This window comes from Trachemys scripta, chromosome 24 (assembly GCF_013100865.1).
Source record: "Trachemys scripta elegans isolate TJP31775 chromosome 24, CAS_Tse_1.0, whole genome shotgun sequence".
Taxonomy (NCBI): Eukaryota; Metazoa; Chordata; order Testudines; family Emydidae; genus Trachemys; species Trachemys scripta.
Genome location: NC_048321.1, coordinates 11,876,166 through 11,900,728, shown reverse-complemented (window position 1 = coordinate 11,900,728; position 24,563 = coordinate 11,876,166). Strand labels below are relative to the sequence as shown.

Sequence of the window (24,563 nt, the reverse complement as noted above, 5' to 3'; positions counted from 1 at the left end):
GGTGTGCAAGGAGCCCAGGGCAAGTACAGCTGATCATAGCTGGGGCGCAGGGCGTGGGGGGGGGGGGCGCTCGCTGGGGGGGGGGGGGCAGAGATGGGAGGGGAAAGGTTTCCTGTGAAAAACTGGCTCTGTGCATACCCCTTCCCCTCGCTCTAACCATAAACCCCCACTTCCCTCTCAGAGACAGGGAGAGAACCCAGGAGTCCTGGCTCCCAGTGCCCCTGCTCTAACCCACTAGACCCCACCCCCCTCCCAGAGCCAGGGAGAGAACCCAGGAGTCCTGGCTCCCAGTATCCTTCTCCTCTAACCACTAGACCCCACTCCCCTCCCAGAGCCAGGGAGAGAACCCAGGAGTCCTGAATCACAGTTGTTCTCATCCTAAATGTGAGACTCTTTGTTCTTTTCCTCTCTTTTTCCTCTCCCTTAGTTGCTGTGACGGCTCCTGTCCGCACTGCCCAGGCCGGGAATAGGCACCCGCTGCTCTGATGGAGTCAGGGCCCTCCGGAGTTGTCCTGCTGACGCAGATCATACCCCAGCCCCACTCGTCAGACTCCTCTGCCCCACCGCGGCCTCTGCGGAAGTTCTACCAGGGGGAGCCGCTGGCTCTGGGCGTGAGTCTAGTGCGGCCGGGGGCTGGCCTGTGAAGGGGACCCAGGGGGACACAATGAGCCTTTCCAGCTCCCTCTGCTGCCTGGGCTATTAACAGGAGGCAGCTGCTGCCCTTGCTGGGTGTAGTCGCCTGATTAGCTTGGATGGAAGATGCTCAGGCTTTTAGGTGCAGGGGGTCCTGTCCTTGGCCACAGGCTGTCATGTGTGGCCTTGGTATAGTACTGTGGCACTGAGGATCCCAAAGTGCCTTAGAAATGTGGTTGGGGATGATTGCCTCTGTAATACAGAGAGGGAAACTGAGGCACAGAGCTAGGCGGGTGCCTGAGTGGAGACTTACAGCGAGTCAGGGTCAGGATGCATAAGACCTGACCCTCTGATCACCCTCCTCCCCTATGAGTTGGAAATAGAAGCCAGGAGTCCTAGCTCCTCTGTTGTAACCCACTAGATCCCCACTCCCCTCCCAGAGCTGGGGCTAGAACCCAGAAGTCCTAATTCCCAGCTGTTTTCATTAGGAATGTTCCACTTGGGAGCACGATGAAATTACGTTATTTTAATCCATTACTTCCATACTAAGGTGATGGGAAATATAGACAAAAACAAAGGTAGATGCTTATCTAAGTTGATTAGTTAGGTAGAGAGATTTACTAAATGCTTAATTCAGTAGTTTAATTGTATAAGTACTAAATAACTGTAAAAAGAACTTCATAACCCTGTAGTAAGGACTGAGTAACCATCTAGTGGGGAATGAATAACAATGTAGTAAGAACAGAGCACCTATGCAATAAGGATTGAGTACTAATGTAGTAAGAACTACGTAACAATTTAATAAAGACTGAGTGACCATCTAGCAGGGAATGAATAACTATGTAATAAGGATGGAGTAGTCATCTAGTATGGAATGAATAACCCTGTAGTAAGTACAGAGCATCGATGCAATAAAGAGTGAGTAAGGATATAGTAAGAACTGAGTAATAATGTAGTAAAGACTGAATAGCCATCTAGTAGGAAATGAATAACCATGTAATAAGGATCAGGGGATAGCCGTGTTAGTCTGTATCCACAAAAACAGCAAAGAGTCCGGTGGCACCTTAAAGACTAACAGATGTATTTAGTCATATATAACACTTCTTGAGGTTTTTTACCCACGAAAGCTTATGCCCAAATAAATCTGTTAGTCTTTAAGGTGCCACCAGACTCCTTGATGTAATAAGGACTGAGGGTATGTCTTCACAACCTGCTGGATTGGGAGGGGAGGGGGAGCAGCGATCAATCCAGTGGGGATCGATTTATCGCGTCTAGTCTAGACATGATAAATCGACCCCCGAGTGCTCTCCTGTCGACTCCTGTACTCCTGCACTGCAAGAGGCGCAGTCAGAGTCGATGGGGGAACAGCAGCAGTTGACTCACCGCGGTGAAGACACCAAGGTAAGTCGATCTAAGTACGTCGACTTCAGCTACGTTATTCATGGGGGCAGGGGATAGCTCAGTGGTTTGAGCATTGACCTGCTAAATTCAGGGTTGTGAATTCAATCCTTGAAGGGGCCACTTAGGGATCAGGGGCAAAATCAGTACTTGGTCCTGCTCATGAAGGCAGGGGGCTGGACTTGATGACCTTTCAAGGTCCCTTCCAGTTCTAGGAGATGGGAAGTTGTGTAACTTAGATTGATCCCCTCCCCCCAGTGTAGAACAGGGCTAAGTAACCATCTAGTAGGGAATGAATAACCATGTAGTAAGCACAGAACATCTATGCAATAAGGTCTGAGTAAGGATGTAGTAAGAATTGAGTAACAATGTAGGAAGGACTGAGTATTCATCTGGTAGGGAGTGATTAACCTTGTAGTAAGTACAGAGCATTCATGTAGAAAGGACTAAGTAACATTGTAGTAAGGATTGAGAAGCCATCTAGTAAAGAATGATTAACCATGTAGTAAGGACTGAGTAACCAAGTAGTAAGGACTGAATAGCCACATAGTAGGGACTGAGGCCCAGCTTTACAAAAAGAACAGGAGTACTTGTGGCACCTTAGAGACTAACAAATTTATTAGAGCATAAACTTCTTCGGGCTGTAGTCCGCGAAAGCTTATGCTCTAATAAATTTGTTAGTCTCTAAGGTGCCACAAGTACTCCTGTTCTTTTTGCGGCTACAGACTAACACGGCTGCTACTCTGAAACCAGCTTTACAAAGGTATTTAGGTGGCCAAAGTTGCAGAGAGGCGCAAGTGGGACTTACCAAGTCTTATACAGGTTAGGTGCCTGCAGCTCATGGAAGGTCAATGAGAGTTAGGCACCTAGCTTTGGCACTTTTGTCAAGCCCAAGAGGTCACCCAGCAGGCCAGTGGCAGAGTTGGGAATAGAACACAAGTCTATGAGGATCCATCTAGAGGCTTTATCCTCTCATGAATGACTAGCCATTTAGAAAATACAGAGACTCCTTGTAGTAGGGACTGTGTCACTGTGTGGTAGGGATGGAGTAACCGTGTAGTAGGGACGGAGTAACTGTGTAGTAGGGACAGAGTAACCGTATAGTAAGTTCCCCAGAATGCAGCTCCTGGCCAGTAACATGTTATGCTCCACGGTGTCTCTGCAGATCACACAGATACTCATGGGCATTGTGCAGGTAGCTTTCGGCATCATCCTGAATCTGGCGAATGGCTATCAGCTAATAGCGATACATGTGGGGACCCCCTTTTGGACGGGGATCCTGGTAAGTCCTAGTGGTGGGGGCTTCAGGGTGTGTGTGTGAAAACAAGGAGGACATCGTCTCCGAATCCTCACTGTAGGGCAGTTTAGCCAGCCATCCCCGTGCCCTGAACCCGGCTTGCTGGAGCATGGCCAATGGTCTTTGGAAGCCCACCTGGCACTGCCAAGGGTGGTGGAGTGGTGACTGGGGCACTGGCCGTGGGGCCAGGAGAGCTGGGGGTTGCCCCCTAACCTGCCGCTGGCCTGCTGGACGAGCTTGCATGTCCCCTCTGTGAGTCCTCGGGGTGGCCACTGGCTGTGTGTCTGTGCAAAGCCCCGACCTATCACAGGGGCTTCTTTTGCCCCTATCCCTGCAGCACCTCCCCCATCTTCAACTGAGTCCCTGTGGGGCATACAGAGCCTCTGGCATGGGGGGAAAGGGAAGAATGGGGGGATCCAGAACCCCCTGGCATGGAAGTGGGGGGCACATAAAGCCCTTGGCATGGTGGGGAGGGAGCCTCTGGGATGTGTAATGAGCTTGAGTAATGTGTAACCTCCCCCCTCCACCCTCCCCGGTGTATTGATCCTCACCCTGCCTGTGAGGGAGGGAGTGCCATTATCCCTAATGCATGGAGGGGAAACTGAGGCACCAAGCGAGTGGGGGGCACTGGGATGGTCTCACCTCTTGGGCGAAGAGTGGGCGGCAGCCTTGAGCCATCTCTGCTTTCCCCCCAGTACATCCTTTCGGGGTTCATTTGTGTGACGGCTGCCAAGAACCCCAAGATCTCACTGGTAAGGAACGAGGCTTTTGTCCCCTGTTTTTTGAGCCAGATGGAATATATTGGGGTTTCCCCTCCAGGAGAGTTAAATGAAACATGAAAAATTTGGGGGGGAATTCACTGCAAATTCCAAAGGAAAATTTTGACTTTTTTCCCAACACTGAAAATTCCCATCCAAAAACCGCCCAAACGGCTGAAAATTGAAACATTTAACCCAAAAACCGTCACGAAAGGAAGAATTTCCAGGGGGAAACCGCCACCAAAAAAATCTCCCCCCCATCCCAGTTTTTTCAGACAAAAACAGCAGCGCACCCCAAACAGCTGAAAATGGCCAATTGGCTGCCCAATTTTGCCCAAAAAAGAGCAAATTTGTAGCTGGAAGCTGGTAAAAGGTGCAGGGAAAATGAAAAATATCTACTCAAAATTCATAGAATCATAGAATCATAGAATATCAGGGTTGGAAGGGACCTCAAGAGGTCATCTAGTCCAACCCCCTGCTCAAAGCAGGACCAATTCCCAACTAAATCATCCCAGCCAGGGCTTTGTCAAGCCGGGCCTTAAAAACCTCCAAGGAAGGAGACTCCACCACCCCCCTAGGTAACGCATTCCAGTGCTTCACCACCCTCCTAGTGAAAGAGTGTTTCCTAATATCCAACCTGGACCTCCCCCACTGCAACTTGAGACCATTGCTTCTTGTTCTGTCATCTGCCACCACTGAGAACAGCCGAGCTCCATCCTCTTTGGAACCCCCCTTCAGGTAGTTGAAGGCTGCTATCAAATCCCTCCTCATTCTTCTCTTCTGGAGACTAAACAATCCCAGTTCCCTCAGCCTCTCCTCATAAGTCACGCCCCAAAGCCCAAAACGTCGCCACTGAAAACTGCAGCGAATGGCTGAAAATCACCCGTTTTGGGCTGACGATTGTAACAAGGAACCGGAGAAGAGCTCTGGAGCTCTTGCCTCCTTCCCCAGCGGACGCTGGGACCCCACCCGCCTTGTCTCTCTAGACACTACAATCTCCACCGACCTGCTGTACCGTGGAGACTGGGCACAGGCCGAGGGCGTCTGGAGGGGTGCAGGATTCAAGTGGCTGGGGGGATGCAGGGGTGGGAGGTGTGGGGTGTGTGGACGACATAGCTGGGCCTCCCAGCCCCCCGTCTCTGACGCCTCCTCTCCCAGGTGAAAGCCATGCTGGCTATGAATACCCTCAGTGCCATAGTGGCCGGAGTGGGCATCGCCCTCTATTCGCTCTCGCTTATCTTCTACTACCCGCACGGAACCTGCCAGTGGATCGAGGAGTCCAAGTCCTGCGCGCCAACCTCCCGAGTGCCTGCGGTGAGTCCAGCCACCCCCTGGGCCTGCCCAGCTCTGCCCCGCGAAGCTGGGGGCACTGGTGCTATCTGTGACCCTGCTCATCAGGCCGTGGCCCAGGAGTTGGGACTGATGCCCTGAACGCCATTAGGGGGCGCCATGCTGCAGAGAGGGAGCAGGGGCTCAATGAAGGGCACAGCGCTGCAGGGAGCAGGGTGGGAGGTCCCTAACGGGCACCATGCTGAAGGGAGCGGGGCAGGGGGCGCTGTGCTGTGGGGAGCGGGGCAGGGGGCTCAGCAGGGGGCGCCATGCTGTGGGGAGTGGGAGGATCAGCAGGGGGCGCCGTGCTGCAGGGAGCGGGTGGATCAGCAGGGGGCGCTGTGTGTATTGTCAGTCAGTCCCTCATGGATCTCCCCTGGCCAGGATACCATGTCTGGGGTGGCCACGATTCTCCTGGTCTTCACCATCCTGGAGTTCTGCGTCTCCATCTCCAGTGCCGCCTTCGGGTGCAAAACACTCTGCCGGGACAGCTACGGCGACACGGTGACAGCCTCTGTGCGAGGGGACCGGGGTCTAGGGTTTAGAGGTGGGTGGGGGACTGGGAGCCAGGACTCCTGGTTCTATCCCAGGCTCAGAGAAGGGAGTGGAGTCTAGAGGTTAAAGCCAGGGCTGAGGACTCCTGGGTTCTATCCCTGAGTATGTGAAAAATTTGTCCAACCCATCTCTTTCTAGAACAGTTGACAGATGTGGGACCCCTCCACCCCCCGAACCCCCGTACTTCCCTAGGGAGGGAGCTGGGGAGTTATTCCATGAACAATTTGTGGGGGGAAGGAGGGAGGAGTAGGGGCTACAGGGGAATGTGGGGGGCAGGGGAGTGGCTGGCCCTAGGGCTGCCCCTCATGCTCTCCTCCTGTCTCTCCCTCCAGTCCGTGGTGATTTATCAGAACATGGGGCCCCCAGCTGCCCTCACCAACGACCCCCCCAAAGCCCCACCCCCTTACCAGGACACCCAGACCCCCTGAGCCGTGCCCCACGACAGCCACCGGCAGACCCCAACTACTGTGAGCTGCTGCCGGCCCTTCAGTGGCCCCCAGGGGGCAGCGCAGCATCTGGGCCAGCACCGTGGATGGTGACAACCGGGACTCGCTCCTGATGGTGCCATCTACACTAATGGTGTCACAGCTTCCTGCTGCGGATTTAAAGAGACAGTGCGAGACTACAGTGTGGAAAATTACAGCTTCTTTCTTTCTTTCTTCTCCGCTGCCGACAGAATCTGATTCCTCTCTGCTGCGCATTCACCCCTGATCTCCCCACACCCAATAAACGTGTTTCATACGAACGACCAGCCCCAGTTTCTGCCTCTCTTATTCATCAGGGTCCCTAGACTTGGCAAAGGGACAGGGGCAGCCCAGGCATGGTCCTGGTATTGTAGACGCTGCCAAAATGCTGGACCTGGGGTGGGCACCTGAGAACAGGCATGGCACAGACCCGCGGGGCTGAGAGAAAGGCAGTGCGCTACGTGCTCTAAAATGCACATGGGAACTTGGATTGCCTTGAGAGCTGGCATTCCTCTTGGGGCTACAGGGGATTTTGAGTGAGGGGTTCCCGAGAGGCACCCCTCCCCCAAGAAAACAGCTTTGCTTAAAGTGAACAGATTCTCCCCATTCTCTTTGCACCCAGACAGGGGTCAAGCCAGGGGTTGGTTCCTGCCCTGAGCAGGCTCAGTCGCTCGCCATTTATCCTGGCTAGTACGTGGCACCAACCTGCCCCTCAAGGGAGCAACGCTGAGCCCGGGGTTCACCTGAGAGCCTGCCCCTGGTGACGGGGGTGTGGTTACCAGGCACGTGCCCAGGGAATGATGCGGAGCCGGCGGAGCCAGCACGCCCAGATGGGCTGCCAGCCGGGCCGAGCTCCCCGAGCTGGTGGAGGTTAAAGGAGCATGTTATGGGCATGAAACCTGAGCCAGCCCCAGGCGCTGGCAGTTCCAATACAGGCACGGACTGAAATCGGGGGGTGGGGGAGTAAACCTGTTGCTAAACTGTACCTGTGTTAAAGGCGGGCAGGGGGGATTTGGGCACAGCGGCAACTCAGGAAGGGCTCAAAGGAACTCAGACGTGCAAAGGCCGGCAGAGAAGGGAGTGAACATTAGGGGCTGGAAGCGGGGGAGCGGAGATTAGAGTGGAGGTGGTTATGGGGAGGGGGCTGGGTGGTAGGGGACAGGAGTTAGGGGGATCCGAGGATGGGGTGGGGATTATGGTGACACTCCTCTGTGCTGGTTCTGAAAAAGTGTGTGAGTGGAGGGGGCTCTAGGGGTTAGAGCAAGGGAGCCAGGACTCCTGGGTTCTCTTCCAGCTCTGGGAGTGGAGTGGGGTTGAATGGTTAGAGCAGGAGGGAAGGAGATAGAAGTTAATTGCAGGGAAAATCTTCCCCTCCCCCCCAGTCCGGCTGCCCCTGGAGGGGACTGTTGAGAACAAACTGTTCTCTCCCTGGGGCGGGAAATGCCTGGCCTGGGGCCCGGCCTGGGGAATGGGGGGAGCCAAGGAACTATCCCTCGGGTGGGGCAGACTGGGATCTGGGTCCTGAAGGGTTAATATTGAGCAATGGTTTAGCAATGACTTCCTCTGCCAGTAACTGTGACCCTGGAGCTGTGCCGAGCCCCCCCCCCTCCCCCCCGCAGCACGATGCCCTACTCCCCGCAGCATGATGTCCCCTGCCCCACTCCCCGCAGCACAGTGCCCCCTAGCTCTGCCCTCCTTCATCGTCACAGTTACTGGCAGAGGGAGTCATTGCTAAATCATTGCTAAATCATTGCTCAATATTAACCCTTCAGGGGCCAGACCCCGGTCTGTGTCTGTCACACCTTAGGGCCAGTTCCTTGGCTCCCCACATCCCCCACCCTTCTTACTTCCTCTTCCTCCCCGGCCAGGCTCCCGGCCCACATGCTTCCTGCCCCAGGTTGAGAACAGCTCGTGCTGTGCAGGTCTCTCCAGAGCAGCGGGGGCTCCAGGAGCCAGGGTCCATCTCTGTGGGGACGGGTCGGGGGAGCCGGGCATCGGGCGATGCAGCCTCGTTCACCTCCGAGGACAGGACAAGAAGCAATGGGCTTAAATTGCAGCAAGGGAGGTTTAGGTTGGACATTTGGAAAAATTTCCTAACTCTCAGGGTGGTTAAGCCCTGGATCCAATTGCCTAGGGAGGCTGTGGAAAACCCAGCATTGGAGGTTTTAAAGAGCAAATTAGACAAACCCCCGTCAGGCATGGTTGGGCTGTTACAGTCCTACCATGAGTGCAGGGGACTGGACCAGATGGTGCATCGAGGTCCCTTCCAGTCCTACACTTTTAGAATCACTGAACAAAGCAACAAACCCTTAGGAGAGTCTAATCAGCTCCTCCCTTGACCATTGCAGAGAGAGGATCGGATCGGAGAGCTAGGCTACACTACAGAGTTAGGTCGACGTCGCCTTAACTCTGTTCACGTCTACACTCCAGCAGGGCTCCGCCGATGTGAGTTGCCAGCTACACTGACCCAGTAACGCCGCCTCTGTGAGAGGCGTAGCGCTTAGGTGGGTGTAGCTAGGGTGACGCAGTGACTGTGTAGACACTGTTACTTACATCGCCTGCATGGGGCTCACAGCCAGAGCTTGGCCAGGCTGAGAGCTGGCGCCCCGCTGCTGGGCTGACAGCTGGACCCCTGCTGCTGCCCCCGGTGAGGGATGGGGGCTAGGAGAGCTGGGGGTTGCCCCCAGAGCTGCCGCTGGCCTGCTGGGCGAGCTTGCACGTCCCCTCTGTGAGACCTCGGGTGTCTGTGCAGGGCCCCGACCTATGGCAGGGGCTTCTCTGGCCCCCATCTCCGCAGCACCTGGGTCCCTTCCCATTGTCAGTAGGTCTGGTGAAGTGAGGCCTGACATGCCGCTCAGTGGCTTGTCTTTGTCCGCCCATCTGTGTGGGTGTTACAGGATCATGTTTGAACGCCGCATCTGATCAGCGCCAAACTGTCAGGGCAGAACCCTGTCCACTTGGGGGGCACTAGAAAAACAGAAGGGAAAAATGGTGAGGGACACTAGAGCCACTGGCATGGGGAAAGAATGGGGGCACCCGGTACATGGGGGCACACAGAGGTCCTGCCATGGGGCAGATTCCCTTGTTAACCTGTTCCAGTACTCAGCTCCCCTTCGAGTTAGAAAGTTGGACCTAAAATCCACCCTTCATTCTCACCTGCTGGGGATTAACCATCACTTCTCATCCTTCGCTGAACAAGGAGAATAGCTGAGCGCGTTAGAACAGCCCTGGCCCATTTAAGGGCTGTCATCAGGGTCCCGCTTTGTCGCCTTTTTGCTTTGCGGTCGGCACATTCCCACGGGGAATTTGGGGGTTGAGAAATCTGCACTTTCCAACAGCAAAACATCCCTCTGGAAAACCTCCCGTCAGCTCTGGATAGAAGCTCAACGCTCAGCCTGCACCACAGCTCGGTGCCTCCAGCCCTCCGCTGCTCACCCTTCTTTTGGGCAGGGGGAAGGAAATGATTAGTCTGGAGAAGTCCCGCTGCTGAGCAGAGTATTGTCTGCAGCCTGACAGGAACCATCGTGCACCAGGCAAAGAGGCGCAGGGGAACTGGGACACTGTCCAGCCCCCGGCCGGCCTTATTCTTACTTCGGCTCCAATCAAGGCGACGATCGTTTCTGGAGCTTCCCAGGAGGGGCCCCTTGTTTACGGGACGGGGTCCAAGCTCAGCTCTTTCCTGCCGGAGAGAGAGCCAGCTTCAGAGCCGGATGGAGGGTGAGCCGGAGGCAGGATGGGATTGGGGAAGGGGATTTGCCCTGGCTGGGTCTCTCCGGGGGGCGTGGCGGGGTGCTGGGGTGGGGGCTGTCGGTTAGTGGAGGGGTCAGGGATTCTGTCCCCATGTTGCTGCGACGGGGCAGACGGAGCTGGGAGTTCAGGGGCATGAGGGACCTGCGTACAGCACACACACGGATACACACTCACGCTCACACACGCACTCACCTACCCCATAAACAGACACACACGTTGCCCCTTCTGACCTCAGCGGCTTGTCAAAGTAGGGGGCTTGGGGGACGCTCCAGCTGGAGGCAGAAATCGGGGCTAGCCAGGGATTGGCTTTGACACAGTTTTGTTTATTTGCAAGCAGCGTACGACGTTCCATGTCTCTGCGCCCAAATCAGACAGTCGCTCAGCTTGTAACCCCCCGCCCAAGGCTCCACAGCCAGCCCCAGCCCTGGAAGGTCTCTCTCTAGCTTTTTCCAGGGTCACATTGTGCAGACAGGGACCCACTTGGCTTTTCTAGCCTCTTTGCCTTTGCCTCTCTCTGGTCTTGGCTTGCTCTGCACTTCAACATTAGGCTGACCTAGCTACAGCGCTCCGGGCTGTGGAAAATTCCAGGCCGTGAGCTCTGGAGTTTGAGTGACCTCACCCCCTGTGTGGACCCCAGGCCCATGTTAGGATTCTCCCGTCGACCTAGCGACCACGTCTCACAGAGGTGGATTCAATACAGCGATGGACAACCCCCCCCACATGACGTTGGAAGGGTCTGCACTAGTGATGAGCTGCCAGACTGTTAACAACCGGTTCCCTACCGGGTCTTCGGCAGCACTTCGGTGGCGGGTCCTTCAGTGCCGCCAAAGAGCCGGCGCGAGTGTACGACCCGCCGCCGAAGTGCTGCCACCAATCCGTTATTAAGTGCCGCCCGGTGAGTACAAGCCCAAGACCCCCCACCCTAACTGCCCCCCCTGGCACCACCCCCTACCCAACTCGCCCTGCTCCCTGTCCCCTGACTGCCCCGACCCCAGGGGTGAAAGTAGAAATAGGGACTTACCGGTATGGGGCTGGGTTGGGGCCAGCTCTGGCCCCCGGAAGGGGCAGGGCCTCAGGCGGAAAGGGCGGGGATGGGGGGTCAGAGCCAGCCCCGGCCAGCCCTGTACCGGTAAGTGCCCTCCCCCTCCCCCACCGGGGTAGCAGCGGCAGCCGCGGGCTCCGGCAGCAATTTAAAGGGCCCAGGGCTCGGCCGCTGCTACCGCCTCGGGCCCTTAAAACCGCTGCTGGAGTCCCCGGCTGCCGCTGCTACCCCAGGGCTCCAGCAGCGGGGCTCCGGCAGCAATTTAAAGCGCCTGGGGCTCCAGCCGCTGCTGGGAGCCCCAGGCCCTTTAAATTGCCGCCTGGGGAAGCCAGGCCGCCCCAACCCCCTCCCCTTCCCCCCCCCCTCCCCCCCCCCCCCCCAGAACCTCCGCCCCCTCCAACCGCTCCTTGTCCCTTATCCAACCCCTCCTCCCAGCCCCGGCCCAACCCCCTTACCATGCCCAACCCTTTAACAGCCGGTTCTAAACCGGCTTCTAAATTTAAGAACCAGTTCCCGCGAACCGGCTCCAGTTCACCCCTGGTCTGCACGAGAGTGCTGTAGCCGTGCAGCTGTAGCGTAGACACCGCTTGTGTGTGAGCTCAGTGTCTGGGTATTCTCGCACACAGCCCTGCCCAAAACAATACTCAGCCCAAAAACTCTGTGTGTGTGTGTGATACGCACTTTTTGTCTTTACTGGGGATTATGTTTACAGCTATGTTAATGGGAGGGTGAGTTCACACCTGTCAACCTGACCAGGGTTTTAATCCAAATTATAGAGGTTTAACCCAGCCCATACCAAACACACACACATACACACTCAGAGACTCACAACAACAATGGACACAAACACACAGTCACACTTCCAGCACTGGAATGGGTTACCTAGGGAGGTGGTAGAATCTCCTTCCTTAGAGGTTTTTAAGGTCAGGCTTGACAAAGCCCTGGCTGGGATGATTTAGTTGGAGATTGGGCCTGCTTTGAGCAGGGGGTTGGACTAGATGACCTCCTGAGGTCCCTTCCAACCCTGATATTCTATGATTCTATGATTCCCGCCACACTCACATATACACGCACGTTCACACAAATACACTCAGAGAGAGACAGACATACACAACAGAAACACACATTCATACAACCTCTCTCGCACACACCCACTGAAGCACACTTACAGACACATCAAGCTGGCAACCAGAGAGATGCAACATGAACACATGGACAGTCCCCCACACACAGTCAGATACACAGAGAGTCACGTGCACATATGGATAGTCCCATGCACTAGGGTTACCATATTTAAAAAATAAAAAAAGAGGATACTCCACGGGCCCTAGCCCCNNGCTGCTCTGCTCCTCCCCTGACTCAGACTTCAGCTCTGTTTAAGAGCCAAGCTGCCTGAGCCAGTGCTACCGGCTTCGGGCAGCCCCCGTGCCTCCGGACCCCAGCTGCCAGCCGGGCACTTCCCTTCCCGGGCTCCAGCTGCTCTGCTCTGGCGGCACAGGGTCCGGAGGCACGGGGGCTGCCCGAAGCCGGTAGTGCTGGCTCGGGCAGCTTGGCTCTTAAACAGAGCTGAAGTCTGAGTCAGGGGAGGAGCAGAGCAGCCGCGGGAAAGGAAGTGCCCGGCCGGTATTTTTCCCGGACATGTTCGGCTTTTTGGCAATTGCCCCCGGACGGGGGTTTGATTGCCGAAAAGCCGGACATGTCCGGGAAAAAACGGACATATGGTAACCCTACATGCACAGACAGTCAGACACACAGAAAGTCACATACACACGGACAGTCCCCCCCCCCACACAGTCAGACACACAGAGAGTCACGTGCACATATGGACAGTCTCACCCACAGACAGACACACACAACCACACACACCTTAGTCCATTGTGGAAGCTCAATGGCTCAGAATCTGGGCTCCTTACCAGGGCTCTGGCTCTGGCTATAAGTTCCTAACTGTCAGGGTGGTTAAACACTGGAACAAATTGCCTAGGGAGGTTGTGGAATCTCCGTCTCTGGAGATATTTAAGAGTAGGTTAGATAAATGTCTATTAGGGATGGTCTAGGCAGTATTTGGTCCTGCCATGCGGGCAGGGGACTGGACTCGATGACCTCTTGAGGTCCCTTCCAGTCCTATAATCTATGAATCTATGAATCTATGAATAACCACAGTGTTTTGGGGGATACCTCCTCACACATCCTGTATCACCCCTGGCCTGTGCATCTCTCCTGACTCCCAGGTCCTCTCCCCTTTCCAGACCAGCTCCCCTTCCTGTCATAGCCATCTCTGCTGGGGCCCCCTACTGAGCCCCCTGCAGCACGACCTACTGGGGGTCTATCTCCTGCCCACTCCATCTCCAAGTGGGGCTGCTAGTCAGGGCATCTCTCTGGCTCTGTTTTAGCTCCTCTCCGCTCAGTTCTTGAGACCCCTCCGCGGGGGCTTTGCTCTTTACTAGGCAAGAAAAATGGCACAACACTCCATGTTCAGCCAGAACCAAGCTCAGCCCTGCCTCTCACACCCTCTCTATACCCAGCCCAGCAGGTTCTTCACCACCATGGAGGTTTCCAGTGGAACCCAACCTGGGCCATGAGGGAAGTTGGGAGACATACTGGACTCCACAGCGTCCCCTGCTGCTCACTGAAGTGATGCCGATGTGGAGGGGTAGAGCGAGGGTGATGATAACATGACCTGGGCAGAAGTGGAGTGGGTGGGAAATCATCCACCTGAGTTATAAATGGGTCATCACCCCATTTCTGATCATCACCTGGCAGAAAAAGAAGACCTTGAATTTTCCCCACACTTTGATTAGATTGAGACTCTTCCCAGACTGCGCCTCACTGAATCCTCCTTCACTGAGAAGCTGGTTTGTACGGCTCTGGAAATCTGCTGTGATGCTGGTGTGAGCAGTGGGAAACCGGTGTGAGCGGTGGGATACCGGTGTTAGCCAGGGGATATTGGTGTTAGCAGTGGGATATTGGTGATCAAGGTGAGATATTGGTGTGAGAGGTGGGAAAATGGTGTGAATGATGGGAAACTGGCATCAGTCATGGGATATTAGTGTTAGCAGTGGGATATTGGTATTTGAGGGGAGATACTGCTGTGAGAGGTGGGAAATTATTGTGAAAGGTGGGATACTGGGGTCAGTCATGGGATATTGGGGTCAGTGGTGGGATACCGAGGTTAGCTGTGGGATACTGGTTTGAGAGCTGTGAAACAGATCTGATATGTGGGACACTGGGGTCAGTGGTGTGAAAGGAGGGACATTGGTGTTAATACTGGTGTCAGTGGTGGGATACTGGTGTCAGAGAAGTGGGATACTGGTATGAATGGTGAGAAACTGGTGTTAGCAGTAGGATCTTGGTGTCAGTGGTGGGATACTGGGGTGAGCGGTGGGAAACTGCTTTTAGAAATGGGATATCAGTGTCAGCCAATTGAACAACTATCCCATCGCTTCACTGCCATGTAGGAGGAAGGGGCAGGTTCATGGGGCACAGACCATGGAAGCCATGTTTGGTTCAGTAGCGCCCCCTGCTGCAGGTGAAAGTGATGGCGATATTAAAGGGGTGAATTAAGGTGATATTAACACGGGGGTGATTGGGCACTGCAAGGAAAACCCTGACCTGTATATCCCCCAGATAGGGCAAGAGGTGATGGAGATGAGCTGGGGGCAGGGGTTATCTGTTATCCTGGGGTAGGGGGGTGTCTTTTACCTCCCCAATGCCCTGCCGGCACAAAGAAAGCCCAGCTGTTATCTCAGCAGGATTCTGCTATGGCCACCACCGTGACAGCCGGCTCAGCCGGCCCCATCACCATCGTCAATAGGTTCATCACCCAGCCCCACATGGCCAGTGCTGCCATCCCGGCCAAACTGCAGCCCCTGGAGAAGTTCCACAAGGGGGAGCCGCTGGCCCTCGGGGTGAGTATCCTGCGGACTAAAAGGGATGACTGCTTTCGGGAGGCTTCCCCACCCACCTGGGACAATCAGCCAATGAGAGCTTGTTCTGATGATGTCGTGGTTTGAAGGTGGTGTCCCATTGGCCAGATGCTGGGGGATGGAATTCCAGAGGACGATTCTCTCCAGTGCTTAGGATACACTGGGTGGGTGTTTACATGACCCAGCCCTGTTTTCTTGCTGCCCCCATGTTTGCCCGGACGTGAGCGTCGTGCTAGGGAGGAACCTGGCCCAGTTACCCCAGAAACGCCAGCATAGTTCTTGCAGAGAAGGCAGCCAGCTGGGGCCAGCGTAATCCCCTGACAGCGGGCGCCTATTCCTCCTGTACCTGCCAGCCCATGGATCGCTGTCCCTGATCTCAGGCAGTGCCCCCTGACCGTTGCTTTCCAAGCCCAGAGCCCCCCATGCCAAGCACCTGCATCCAGCCTGTCTGTATTTCAGCATGTCTGACTTCCCTGGTGGGAGCCATGGGCTGGTTCACAGGGACTGTGGCTTCTGCTGGGATTATAATTCCCAAAATTTTGTGATGATAAACCCCATAGAAACATTAAATTTGCCTCCCTCATGTCCTAGATCAGACCCACGGGCCCATCTAGCCTGGTAACCCGTCCGCTCCCTGCTGACCTGGATCAGACCCATGGGGACCTTTCCATGGGCACTTCTAGCACAGTATCCTTCCCAACTCTCCCTGCTGTGTCAGATCTGACCCAGGGGCCTACTTACCCCTCCCCTTCCCTACCATAAACTCGTGGTGTGGCCCTTGGGCAACTCCCTCAATCTTGCTCCGTGCCTCAGTTTCCCTACCTGTACAATAGCAATAACAGCACATTTCTGCCTCCCAGGGGAGTGGGGATGGGGACGATCAATGCATTAAATACTGAGACCATGAGAGGCTATGGCGATGGCAGGGCTGTCCCTAGGGGGGTGTGGGGCCTGGGACATCGGTTCCAAATTTCTAATCTGCCGGGGGGTGCTGCCCCCTGGCCGCACCCAGGCTCCGCTCCCACTCCACCCCTTCCCCCCAAGGCCCCACCCTGCCTCTGCTCCTTCCCAGCCCAGTTCTGCCCCCTCCCACAAGCACGCTGCGCCCTCCCTCCTCTCCCCTTCCTCCCAGCACCTCCTGATGCCGCAAAAAACATCTGATACATGGTAAGCGATAGGTGCAGATTGGCAGGGCCCACCGGTGGGCAGGAGGCGCTAGGGGAAGGGAGAGGTTCTCGTAGGGGGGCTCCTCCTCGCCCCCCCGCCAGCTTGCCGCTCGCCTCTCCATCCGCCTCCTCACCCCGCTCGTCCACCCACTTCCTGCCTCACCTCCCCGCCTGCGCGGGGCTCCGATTTGCCGTACCCAAGGGATGGCTCTGGATGATGGGCACCAGATAAATACCCAAGACAGAGGGACCTGTTAAGAGCACCAAGGGGAAAGTGACCCCTAGCGAGCTTGGGGTGCAGTGATGAAATTCTTGGCTTCGCTTCCTGGTAGATCACCCAGATCCTAGTTGGAGCTGTGCAGTTTGCTGTCGGGATGGTGATGGCTATGGTCAACTCCTATTTTTGGATATTGGCGTTGAGTGTGCACGTCCCGATATGGAGTGGGTTGCTGGTAAGTCTCCACCCCACCCTGCCCTCTGCCATCGGGTCACATGTAGGAGCAGGGAAGGATTGGAGCATGCTCAGTGCAGACAGACCCTTTGGAGAATCTAGCTGCCAAATTCTAACACATCTCCACGGAGCATGTGCCAATGGAAATTTTTCAAATGCTTATAATTTGGCCAAATTTGAGTGAACTTTTTATGGAACAGCAAAAGGCACATCCTTGTCCCTAGGGTGACCTCCCCCGCTACGTTTCCAGGCCCCGCTCCAAAGCATGCAGGCACTAGAGCTTCTCAGTGAAATGGTTGTAAGAATTATTTTTACCATGGGCAAAACAACATACTTTCCCCAGCCTCATTCTCAGCAATGGCTGAACAATTTGGACTGAAATTTATCCCCCAAATTGAGCCTGCAGCAGGCTGAGAATGGGAAATTTCAGCCCTAATAGTTAATGCTTGGCAAAGTTATCAGCACCTGAAAGTAGGGTCTTATAATGGGATGTGTTGGGCAACCTTACCTCTAGGTGGCGCTAGCAGCAGACCCTACAATAGAATACGTGGGGCTCTAATCCCACCAGGCAGCTTGCCAGGGCGCCGGAGAGAACTATACAGACGTGCAGGGTCAGGCTGTGGGTGGATCAGCACAGACATTGGTTCCCATGTGGCCACCAGCCTTTACCCTGTCTCCTGCTGGACTACCTCTCCCAAGCTCACCCTTGTCTAGTATTTCCCAGCATGCATAGCACCTATCCACCCCGCTGTGCTCCGTGAGCGCTAGACACAGGCACAACCCTGCTTCTAACCCTTTCTCTCTTCCCCTCACAGTACATCATCTCGGGGGCCCTCTCAGTGGCGGCTGCAAAGAATCCCAAGATACAACTGGTACGAACTGATGCCTCAGTTTCCTTCCTTCCTTCCTTCCTATCTATCTATCTATCTATCTATCTATCTATCTATCTATCTATCCATCCCTGTACACCCCCTCTATCTATCTATCCCACACACCCCTCTATCTATCTATCTATCTATCTATCTATCTATCTATCTATCTATCTATCTTATACCCACAATCACTCGTTCTTTCCAAAGTGGTTGAATTATTTGAACCGTACCTCAATCCAGCTTCGCGATTTAGCCCCTAAATGTTCCATCTGAGCGAGGGTTTGGCCATTAGGCTGTCCTGCTGCAGCAATGGGAGTGAACATTATGATCACAATAATGGGATGTCATCGTGTGGGCTCTTCCCACAGCCAGGGTGGGGCTGGACTCTGTGCCATGTTGTCCACGTGTGTCCAGCTGGGCTCTCAGCGCACGCCTCTCTCCACCCCCGTCTCCCATCCAGGTGAAAGGCAGCCTGGGAATGAACATCATCAGCTCGGTGCTGGCCGGATGTGCCATGATCCTGTACCTGGTCAGCTTGATGGAATCCAGGTATCAGTACAGGTGTAACTGGTACCCGGAGGAATGCATGGCTTATGTGAGTACTTGGTACTGCAGCACGAGGGCAGGGCTGTCAGCGCATCCATCCCCCTGCTCCCATGGGGACCCACCTGCCTCCCATGGCCACCCGAGGGACTGCCTTACCCAGCTGGCAGGGGCCTTTCCCCTCCAAGGGTGCTGGCTTTGATCCAGCCCCAGGATGGGGGCGTGGCTGGCTTCAGGGGTGAGGTTAAGGGAATGGGACATGGGGACTTTGCCCTGTAGGGAATTCAACAGTTTCCCGTTGGCAGAAGGTAACCATGGCCTGCATCACGGTTCTGTCCCTGTTCACCTTCCTGGAATTCGTTGTCTCCATCTCCACTGCAGCCTTTGGGTGCAAAGCCGTCTGCCGGAACAGCTACAGCGAAGTGGTAATGATGCGTCACCATGGGGCCTGTATTAATGACAGGGACGGTGGAGGGGTGTCTATTGGCTTACAGGAGGAGTGGTGGGAGCCAGGACACCTGGGTTCAATTTCCATCTTGGGATGGGAGTGGGAATCATAGAAGAAAATATCAGGGTTGGAAGGGACCTCAGGAGGTCATCTAGTCCAACCCCCTGCTCAAAGCAGGACAAATCCCCAGACAGTTTTTTTTTTACCCCAGTTCCCTAAATGGCCCCCTCAAGGATTGAACTCACAACACTGGGTTTAGCAGGCCAATGCTGAAACCACTGAGCTATTTTCCCCCCCTGTCTAGTGGGCTAAAGTAAGTGTGTGTGGATGGGGGGAGAGATTGGGAGCTAGGACTCCAGGGTTCTATACTGGGAGCACATCACTGGGGTGTTGCTGGGCTGAGAGGCACGCTTGAGTCCTGTCCTGATAGGTTTACCTTTTCCTGCAGTCTGTGGTCATTTACCAGAACATGGTGCCTCCAGGTGATCCAACTACTGCCACCAACACCCACACTGACGCTGTTGCCTGCACTCCTCCCCCTTACACGGACATCGCCACCCCATGAGCTGCTCCCTAGGGCAGCTACTGCTTGGATCACCAGCTCCCTACATACCGTGGAGACCCAAGCAGCAGAGTGGGAACTGGTCATAGCACCTCACTCCCGACACTGAGCCTGCTGACCCCCATGCACTGATCACACTGCCCATGGTGAGAGAGATGCCTGACCCACAGCATCACACAATCGATCTGCCGGTCTCCTGGCCCTTTCCGTTCCATCCCTGTGGATGGGATTTCAGCCCCAGGTCCCACACTCTATAACATGTCCAGGCTGTCTCCAATAAAACCTTTTTCTCTAATCATCCAGCCCTGATTTCCTTTGCTCCTGCGTTCAGTGGGATCCCCTGATCCTAAGCCCCAGCCCCAGGTTGTTGGGGGGATTATCTGGACTGTCCCTGATGCCCCCCACTAACAGGGCCAGTGTGCGCTGGGGCCCAGGATGAAGTGCCTGGAGCGTGATGGGGAGCACGGCAGGAGGTTGGGTGGCAGGGGTGACTGTGAGAGCAGCTTTGGTGGGGGCTGTCGGAGAGAGACAGAGCATGCAACAGAAAGAGAAAGAAATGACCAGAGCTGGGGATAGAACCCTGGAATCCTGGTTCCCAGCCTCCCTGCTCTAACCCGCTATGGTTCTTCCCCATGCCCCTCCCAGCTCCCCCCACCCTTCAGTGACCTGGGACCTCCTCCGCAAGAGAACTTGGCAGGATGATTCCCAGAGCACCTACTGATTGCGGGACCCCAGTCCCCGAGCCCACCCTCCCCCCAGCTCGCTTGGCCTCATCCGGCTCTGGGGTAGGAGACAGCTGAGCTGGGAGCCCAGCCAGGAGCCACAGGGCCCATTCTCTGAAGCCTCGGAACTTTTCACCCCAATGACCATCACTGATCTTTGACCGTATCCCCAGGCCTGGCGCCTCTGGGCCTGTGTCTGTGCTCCAAAATCTGGGAGCCTGCCCTGCCTTCATTTAGCATCAAGCTTTTAGGTTTGGTCTCATTCTCCACAAGGGACTCAATGCTTTGGGGAATGGGGCGGGGCCTCGGGTGGAGAGGGAGTGGACTACCCGCGGGGAAAAATAAGAGTCAGCATCTATGGATCTGGGCTGAGGTGGACATGCACCAGTACGTGATGCATTGAGGCAGCCCATGGAGGGACCTCATGTCCGGTGTCCCAAAGTTGTGTACAAAAGACCACCAGGCAGACTTACCCTGTGTTAAACAACCCTGTACTGGGACGGAGAACGGGATGGGCAGGGGTGGGGTTACAATTGCTAGGAGGGATATGAAGCCGTAGTTAATAGTAAGAGCTGTGAGATGCTCATTGGTCACTGGAAATTCTCCTGGTTTCCAGCCTAGTGCACCTTCCCCAAAGCTAGAGAGGGTTTTCTGTGGGAGGGGCTGTCTGTTTTGCACTCAGGGGTCTGGGATCTGGGCAGAAAAAAGTCTGAGAGCTGGTTAAGTATTGGGTTTGGGTGCTGGTTCTGTGCACTAAACCCACCTCCTGACTGGGGCTCTCCAGTATGAAAAGACTGAAGTGGACCATGCCTATGGATTTTTCCCTAGCTCTGGGCAAAGAAGTGTGATCAGGAAGCTGATTATTTTTTAAAAATTGTCATTTTGGGAGAGCTGTATGTCGAAAAACCTGTTAAAAACGGACTCCGAATTTGCATCACAAACCTTGCCATGGCCTTTGAACCAGCATGTTAAATTTCAAGGTAATTTGACTAAGCATCTGGTCTTCAGAGAGGATTGAAAACCTCTGTCTCTCTGCAAAAAACTACAATAAGCACATTGAAATTTTAAAAATGGGTCATTTTGGGGGGTTGTATCTCAGGAACCCCTTTATAAAATGACCCTAGATCTGTAACAAAAACTTCCCCCAGCCCCTGAATTGGTGTGCCAATTTTCAAGGTGCTCAGACAATGCTCATAGATTTTAGAACAGTTTGGATATCCCCGTCTCTGCTAAAATTTGTCAGAAAGCTGAACTATTAAAAATGGGCTGTTTAGAGGGGCTGTATCTCAGGAACTCCTTCATCTAATGACTCTAAATTTGCATCACAAACTCTGCCATGGACCCTGAACCAGCATATCAAATTTCAAGATAATCTGACTAATCATGTAGGTTTCAAGAAGGATTAAAAATCTCTGTCTTGGTGCAAAAAAAGCATGATAAGCAAGTTGAAATATTAAATATGTGTTCTTTCGGGAGGGCTGTGTCTCAGGAACCCCTTTATTAAATTGCCTCAGATTTGCACTGCAAAGTATATCCCAGGCCCTGAATTGGTGTGCCAATTTTCTAGGTGCTTGGACCATGCATATGGATTTTTTAACAGTTTGGATGTCCCCATCCCTGCTAAAATGCCTAAGAAAGTTGACATAAAATAAAGGGTCCTTTTGAGGGGCTGAATCCTGAGCGTCCCTTTATCAGAGGACCCCCAATTTGCTCTACAGACTATGCCGCAGGATGCCAATCCACACGGCAGCTTTCGAGTTTATCGGCCCGCATGTGGAATTTTTTTGAGCGGTTTTGGCACAAGCCCCGTGAGAAGGAAACGTCCACTTCTAAGCAGCTCGAACACTCTACTGCTGCAGGGGCTCCCTGCTTGGAAGGGTCCTGGTCCAGACTTAGCAGGGGGCCAGGTCAGAGCCCAGTGTGATTACGGGGAGGAGCCGGGGGGTATTGGCGGGGTTGGAGGAGATGGTTTGTGTGTGTTGCTAGCTATGAACTGTGTGGGTGTGTATGTGAATTGCGTGTGTGGTTTGTGTGAACTGGGTGTTTATATGAGACGCTTGTGTGTGAACGTGAATTGTCGGGAGGGGTTGCGTGAACTGTGTGTTTATGTGAATTGTGTGTGTTTGGTAGGGTTGCAAACATGGCAATTCTAAAATCAGGGACTGTTTCTTAGCCCCCCTGCCCTCCTCCTTCCGATATTATCATTAATAATAGCCAGCAGGACTCACCTACATTTGCCAGGGGTATTTCTTGCTGCTGGGGACATTGGCAGAGACTCTGTCAGTGGGGAGGCTGCAGCCCGGGAGGTCTGACCCCCCTGCCAGGCACAGGCCCTTCCTGCCCCTGGTCCTGGAGCGCAGTCTTGTCTGATTTCCCCATGCAGAGCTGAAGGGCCAGGCTGGGCGGGAAGTGCAAAGATGCCCTGGTGAGTACTGGCCCCTGCTGGACAGGACCCCCACTGACTCCAGCCCCCGAGCACGGCTCCGTCCGCTTTCCCCATGCAGTTGCTGATGGGCAGGGCCAGCGTACGGGGCCGTGTGCCGTGGGGCTGCACTGAAGGCCGGGGTGGTAGGTAGGGTGACCAGACAGCAAGCATGAAAAATCGGGACGGGGGAGGAGGTAAGAAAAAGACCCAAAAATCGGGACTGTCCCTAAAATTGGGACATCTGGTTACCCTAGTGGGAGGGGAATGGAGAGATGCTCCCATGGCGTCCTGCACTGACTGCGACCGGGACAGGCAATTTTCTATTTAAATAAGGGACGTCCCTTGTCATATGGGACTATTGGCAGTCCTAGTTTGTATGAACTGTGCCTATGTTTATAGGAATTTTGTGTTTATGTGAATTGTGTGTGTGTTTATACAAACTGTGTATAAGTGTGACCTGTGTGTGTGTTTATGTAAGCAGAGTCAGGATGAGCTCTACCCTGACATCTGGTGGTGATTTGTGGTGAGCTGTGAAAAAGAACTTCAGGGCTGATCTTGTTTGCATAGGCACACCCAACCTGCCTAGCTTGAGCCCACAGCCGCCCAAATGGTCACTTTGGTTGCTGTGGGATCCCTGGTTTCTCTGTTATTGAGGCGGGAAGAATAAAGGATTGTTACCCTGATTATGTGAATCAAGGACAATGAAACTGTTTTATAATAGAGGAACTCGCCATCGACTAAGTAGCACTTGCTAGACAAGGCACATGGGTTCCAAAACCCAGTGAATTAAGAGAAGTGGGGGATGGGTATTTGTACTGGATGATATGGGCTCTCTTGAGGGGCTGAGATACCAATTACACTTTTTCCCTTCTGTAAATGGGGGAGTTTGTGGGGGGAGACTAAGAAAGCTTGGCAGAGGAATAGACAGGCTAGTGAAGGGAGTGGGTGGTGTTCTGCCAGTGTTCTGGTGCCCGTTGGGGTTTGTTTTCCTGTGGGTGGTGGTGTTTTGTTTTGGTTTGTGTTTCCTGGGCTAACGGGTTTTAGGTGGGAAGGCTGTGACTGATACAGAGGCAGCAGTGGAAGACACAATGGATGTGGAAGCTGCGGCATGTACATGATCCTGGAGGGGTTACCTGAAAAGAGTTTTGTCTGCATGAAGTGCCGCCTGATAGAACTGATGGAAGAAAAGATCCGAGGATTAGAGATGCAGGTGGAAACTTTGGTTGAGTTTAGAAGGGGGTTTGAGCAGATGATGGAGCAAAGACATAAGGAGGCTGAAGGGAAAAGCTCAGACTTGCAGATGGAAGCAGGACCAAAGATTTCTGAGGGGAGACTGCTGGGTGAGGAAAGTGGACAGTGGAAGCATTTGACTAAGAGAACCAGGCAGAGGAAAAGACGGGCTAGTGAAGGAGAAATAGAGCTCAGGAACAGGTTTGTGGAGTTGGAAAATGAAGAAGGGGCACAGCAGATGGTTGCTGAAGGTGAGAGGGCAAGGAAGAAGAAAAGAGCAGCTGGTCCTATAGGAAGAGGGGAAGAGTCAATGGAGATAACAACACCAAATACGAGCCCCAGGAGGATATGGGATGGGTTGCAGAGGATTGCAAGGGACAATAGGAATCGAGAGGACTTGCAGCCAGAGGGAACAGGGGATAGACCAGAGACTCGCACCATCAACAAGAAAAGGAAGGTCTACGTGATTGGGGACTCCCTACTGAGAAGAATAGACAGACCTGTAACCAGAGCTGATCCGGAGAACAGAAGGGTGTGCTGTCTGCTGGGTGCTAAGATACGGGATGTGGACCTGAGGCTGAAGAGGATCCTAACGGGAGCGGGAAAGAATCTGGTAACAAAATGGAGGAACTAGAGCTACTGGTGCAGGAAGTGAAACCAGATATTATAGGGATAACAGAAACATGGTGGAATAGTAGTCATGACTGGAGTACAGGTATTGAAGGGTATGTGCTTTTTAGGAAAGACAGAAATAAAGGCAAAGGTGGTCGAGTAGCATTGTATATCAATGAAGAGGTAGACTGTAAAGAAATAAGAAGTGAGGGAATGGATAAGACAGAGTCTGTCTGGGCAAAAATCACATTGGGAAAGAAAGCTACTAGAGCCTCCCCTGGGATAGTGCTTGGGGTGTGCTACAGACCACCGGGATCCGATCTGGATATGGATAGAGACCTCTTTAATGTTTTTAATGAAGTAAACACTAATGGGAATTGTGT

The 24,563-nt window shown here is 54.0% G+C and overlaps 2 protein-coding genes across 12 annotated transcripts in view; both read left to right on the top strand.

Moving 5' to 3' along the window:
* The window catches only part of LOC117869686 (membrane-spanning 4-domains subfamily A member 4A-like), an 8,047-nt gene extending 1,326 nt beyond the window's left edge, over positions 1–6,721 (top strand). For 2 of the 5 annotated variants that reach the window (XM_034756734.1, XM_034756733.1), the window contains exons 2-7: positions 428–611; positions 3,197–3,313; positions 4,024–4,080; positions 5,245–5,400; positions 5,800–5,962; positions 6,303–6,721. In XM_034756734.1, coding sequence (XP_034612625.1) covers positions 486–611; positions 3,197–3,313; positions 4,024–4,080; positions 5,245–5,400; positions 5,800–5,962; positions 6,303–6,529 — 846 coding nt within the window. In that variant the 5' untranslated portion in view covers positions 428–485 and the 3' untranslated portion in view covers positions 6,530–6,721. The remainder of the gene's footprint in view (positions 1–427; positions 612–3,196; positions 3,314–4,023; positions 4,081–5,244; positions 5,401–5,799; positions 5,963–6,302) is intronic. The other 3 variants (XM_034756736.1, XM_034756735.1, XM_034756737.1) reach the window with 3 other exon arrangements.
* A 3,264-nt stretch (positions 6,722–9,985) lies between these two features.
* On the top strand, positions 9,986–19,489 carry LOC117869632 (membrane-spanning 4-domains subfamily A member 4D-like). 7 transcript variants are annotated; one of them, XM_034756618.1, is made up of 8 exons: positions 9,997–10,151; positions 14,025–14,201; positions 14,973–15,131; positions 16,648–16,767; positions 17,582–17,638; positions 18,099–18,233; positions 18,487–18,606; positions 19,078–19,489. In XM_034756618.1, exons 3-8 carry the CDS (start codon positions 14,985–14,987, stop codon positions 19,192–19,194), a joined length of 696 nt encoding a protein of 231 aa, XP_034612509.1. In that variant the 5' UTR covers positions 9,997–10,151; positions 14,025–14,201; positions 14,973–14,984; the 3' UTR covers positions 19,195–19,489. The 7 variants fall into 7 exon arrangements, with proteins under 7 accessions (XP_034612515.1, XP_034612513.1, XP_034612509.1 ...); XM_034756617.1 differs by having other exon boundaries at positions 9,998–10,151; positions 14,976–15,131; XM_034756619.1 differs by having other exon boundaries at positions 10,077–10,151; positions 13,987–14,201; positions 14,976–15,131.
* The last annotated feature ends 5,074 nt before the right edge of the window (positions 19,490–24,563 follow it).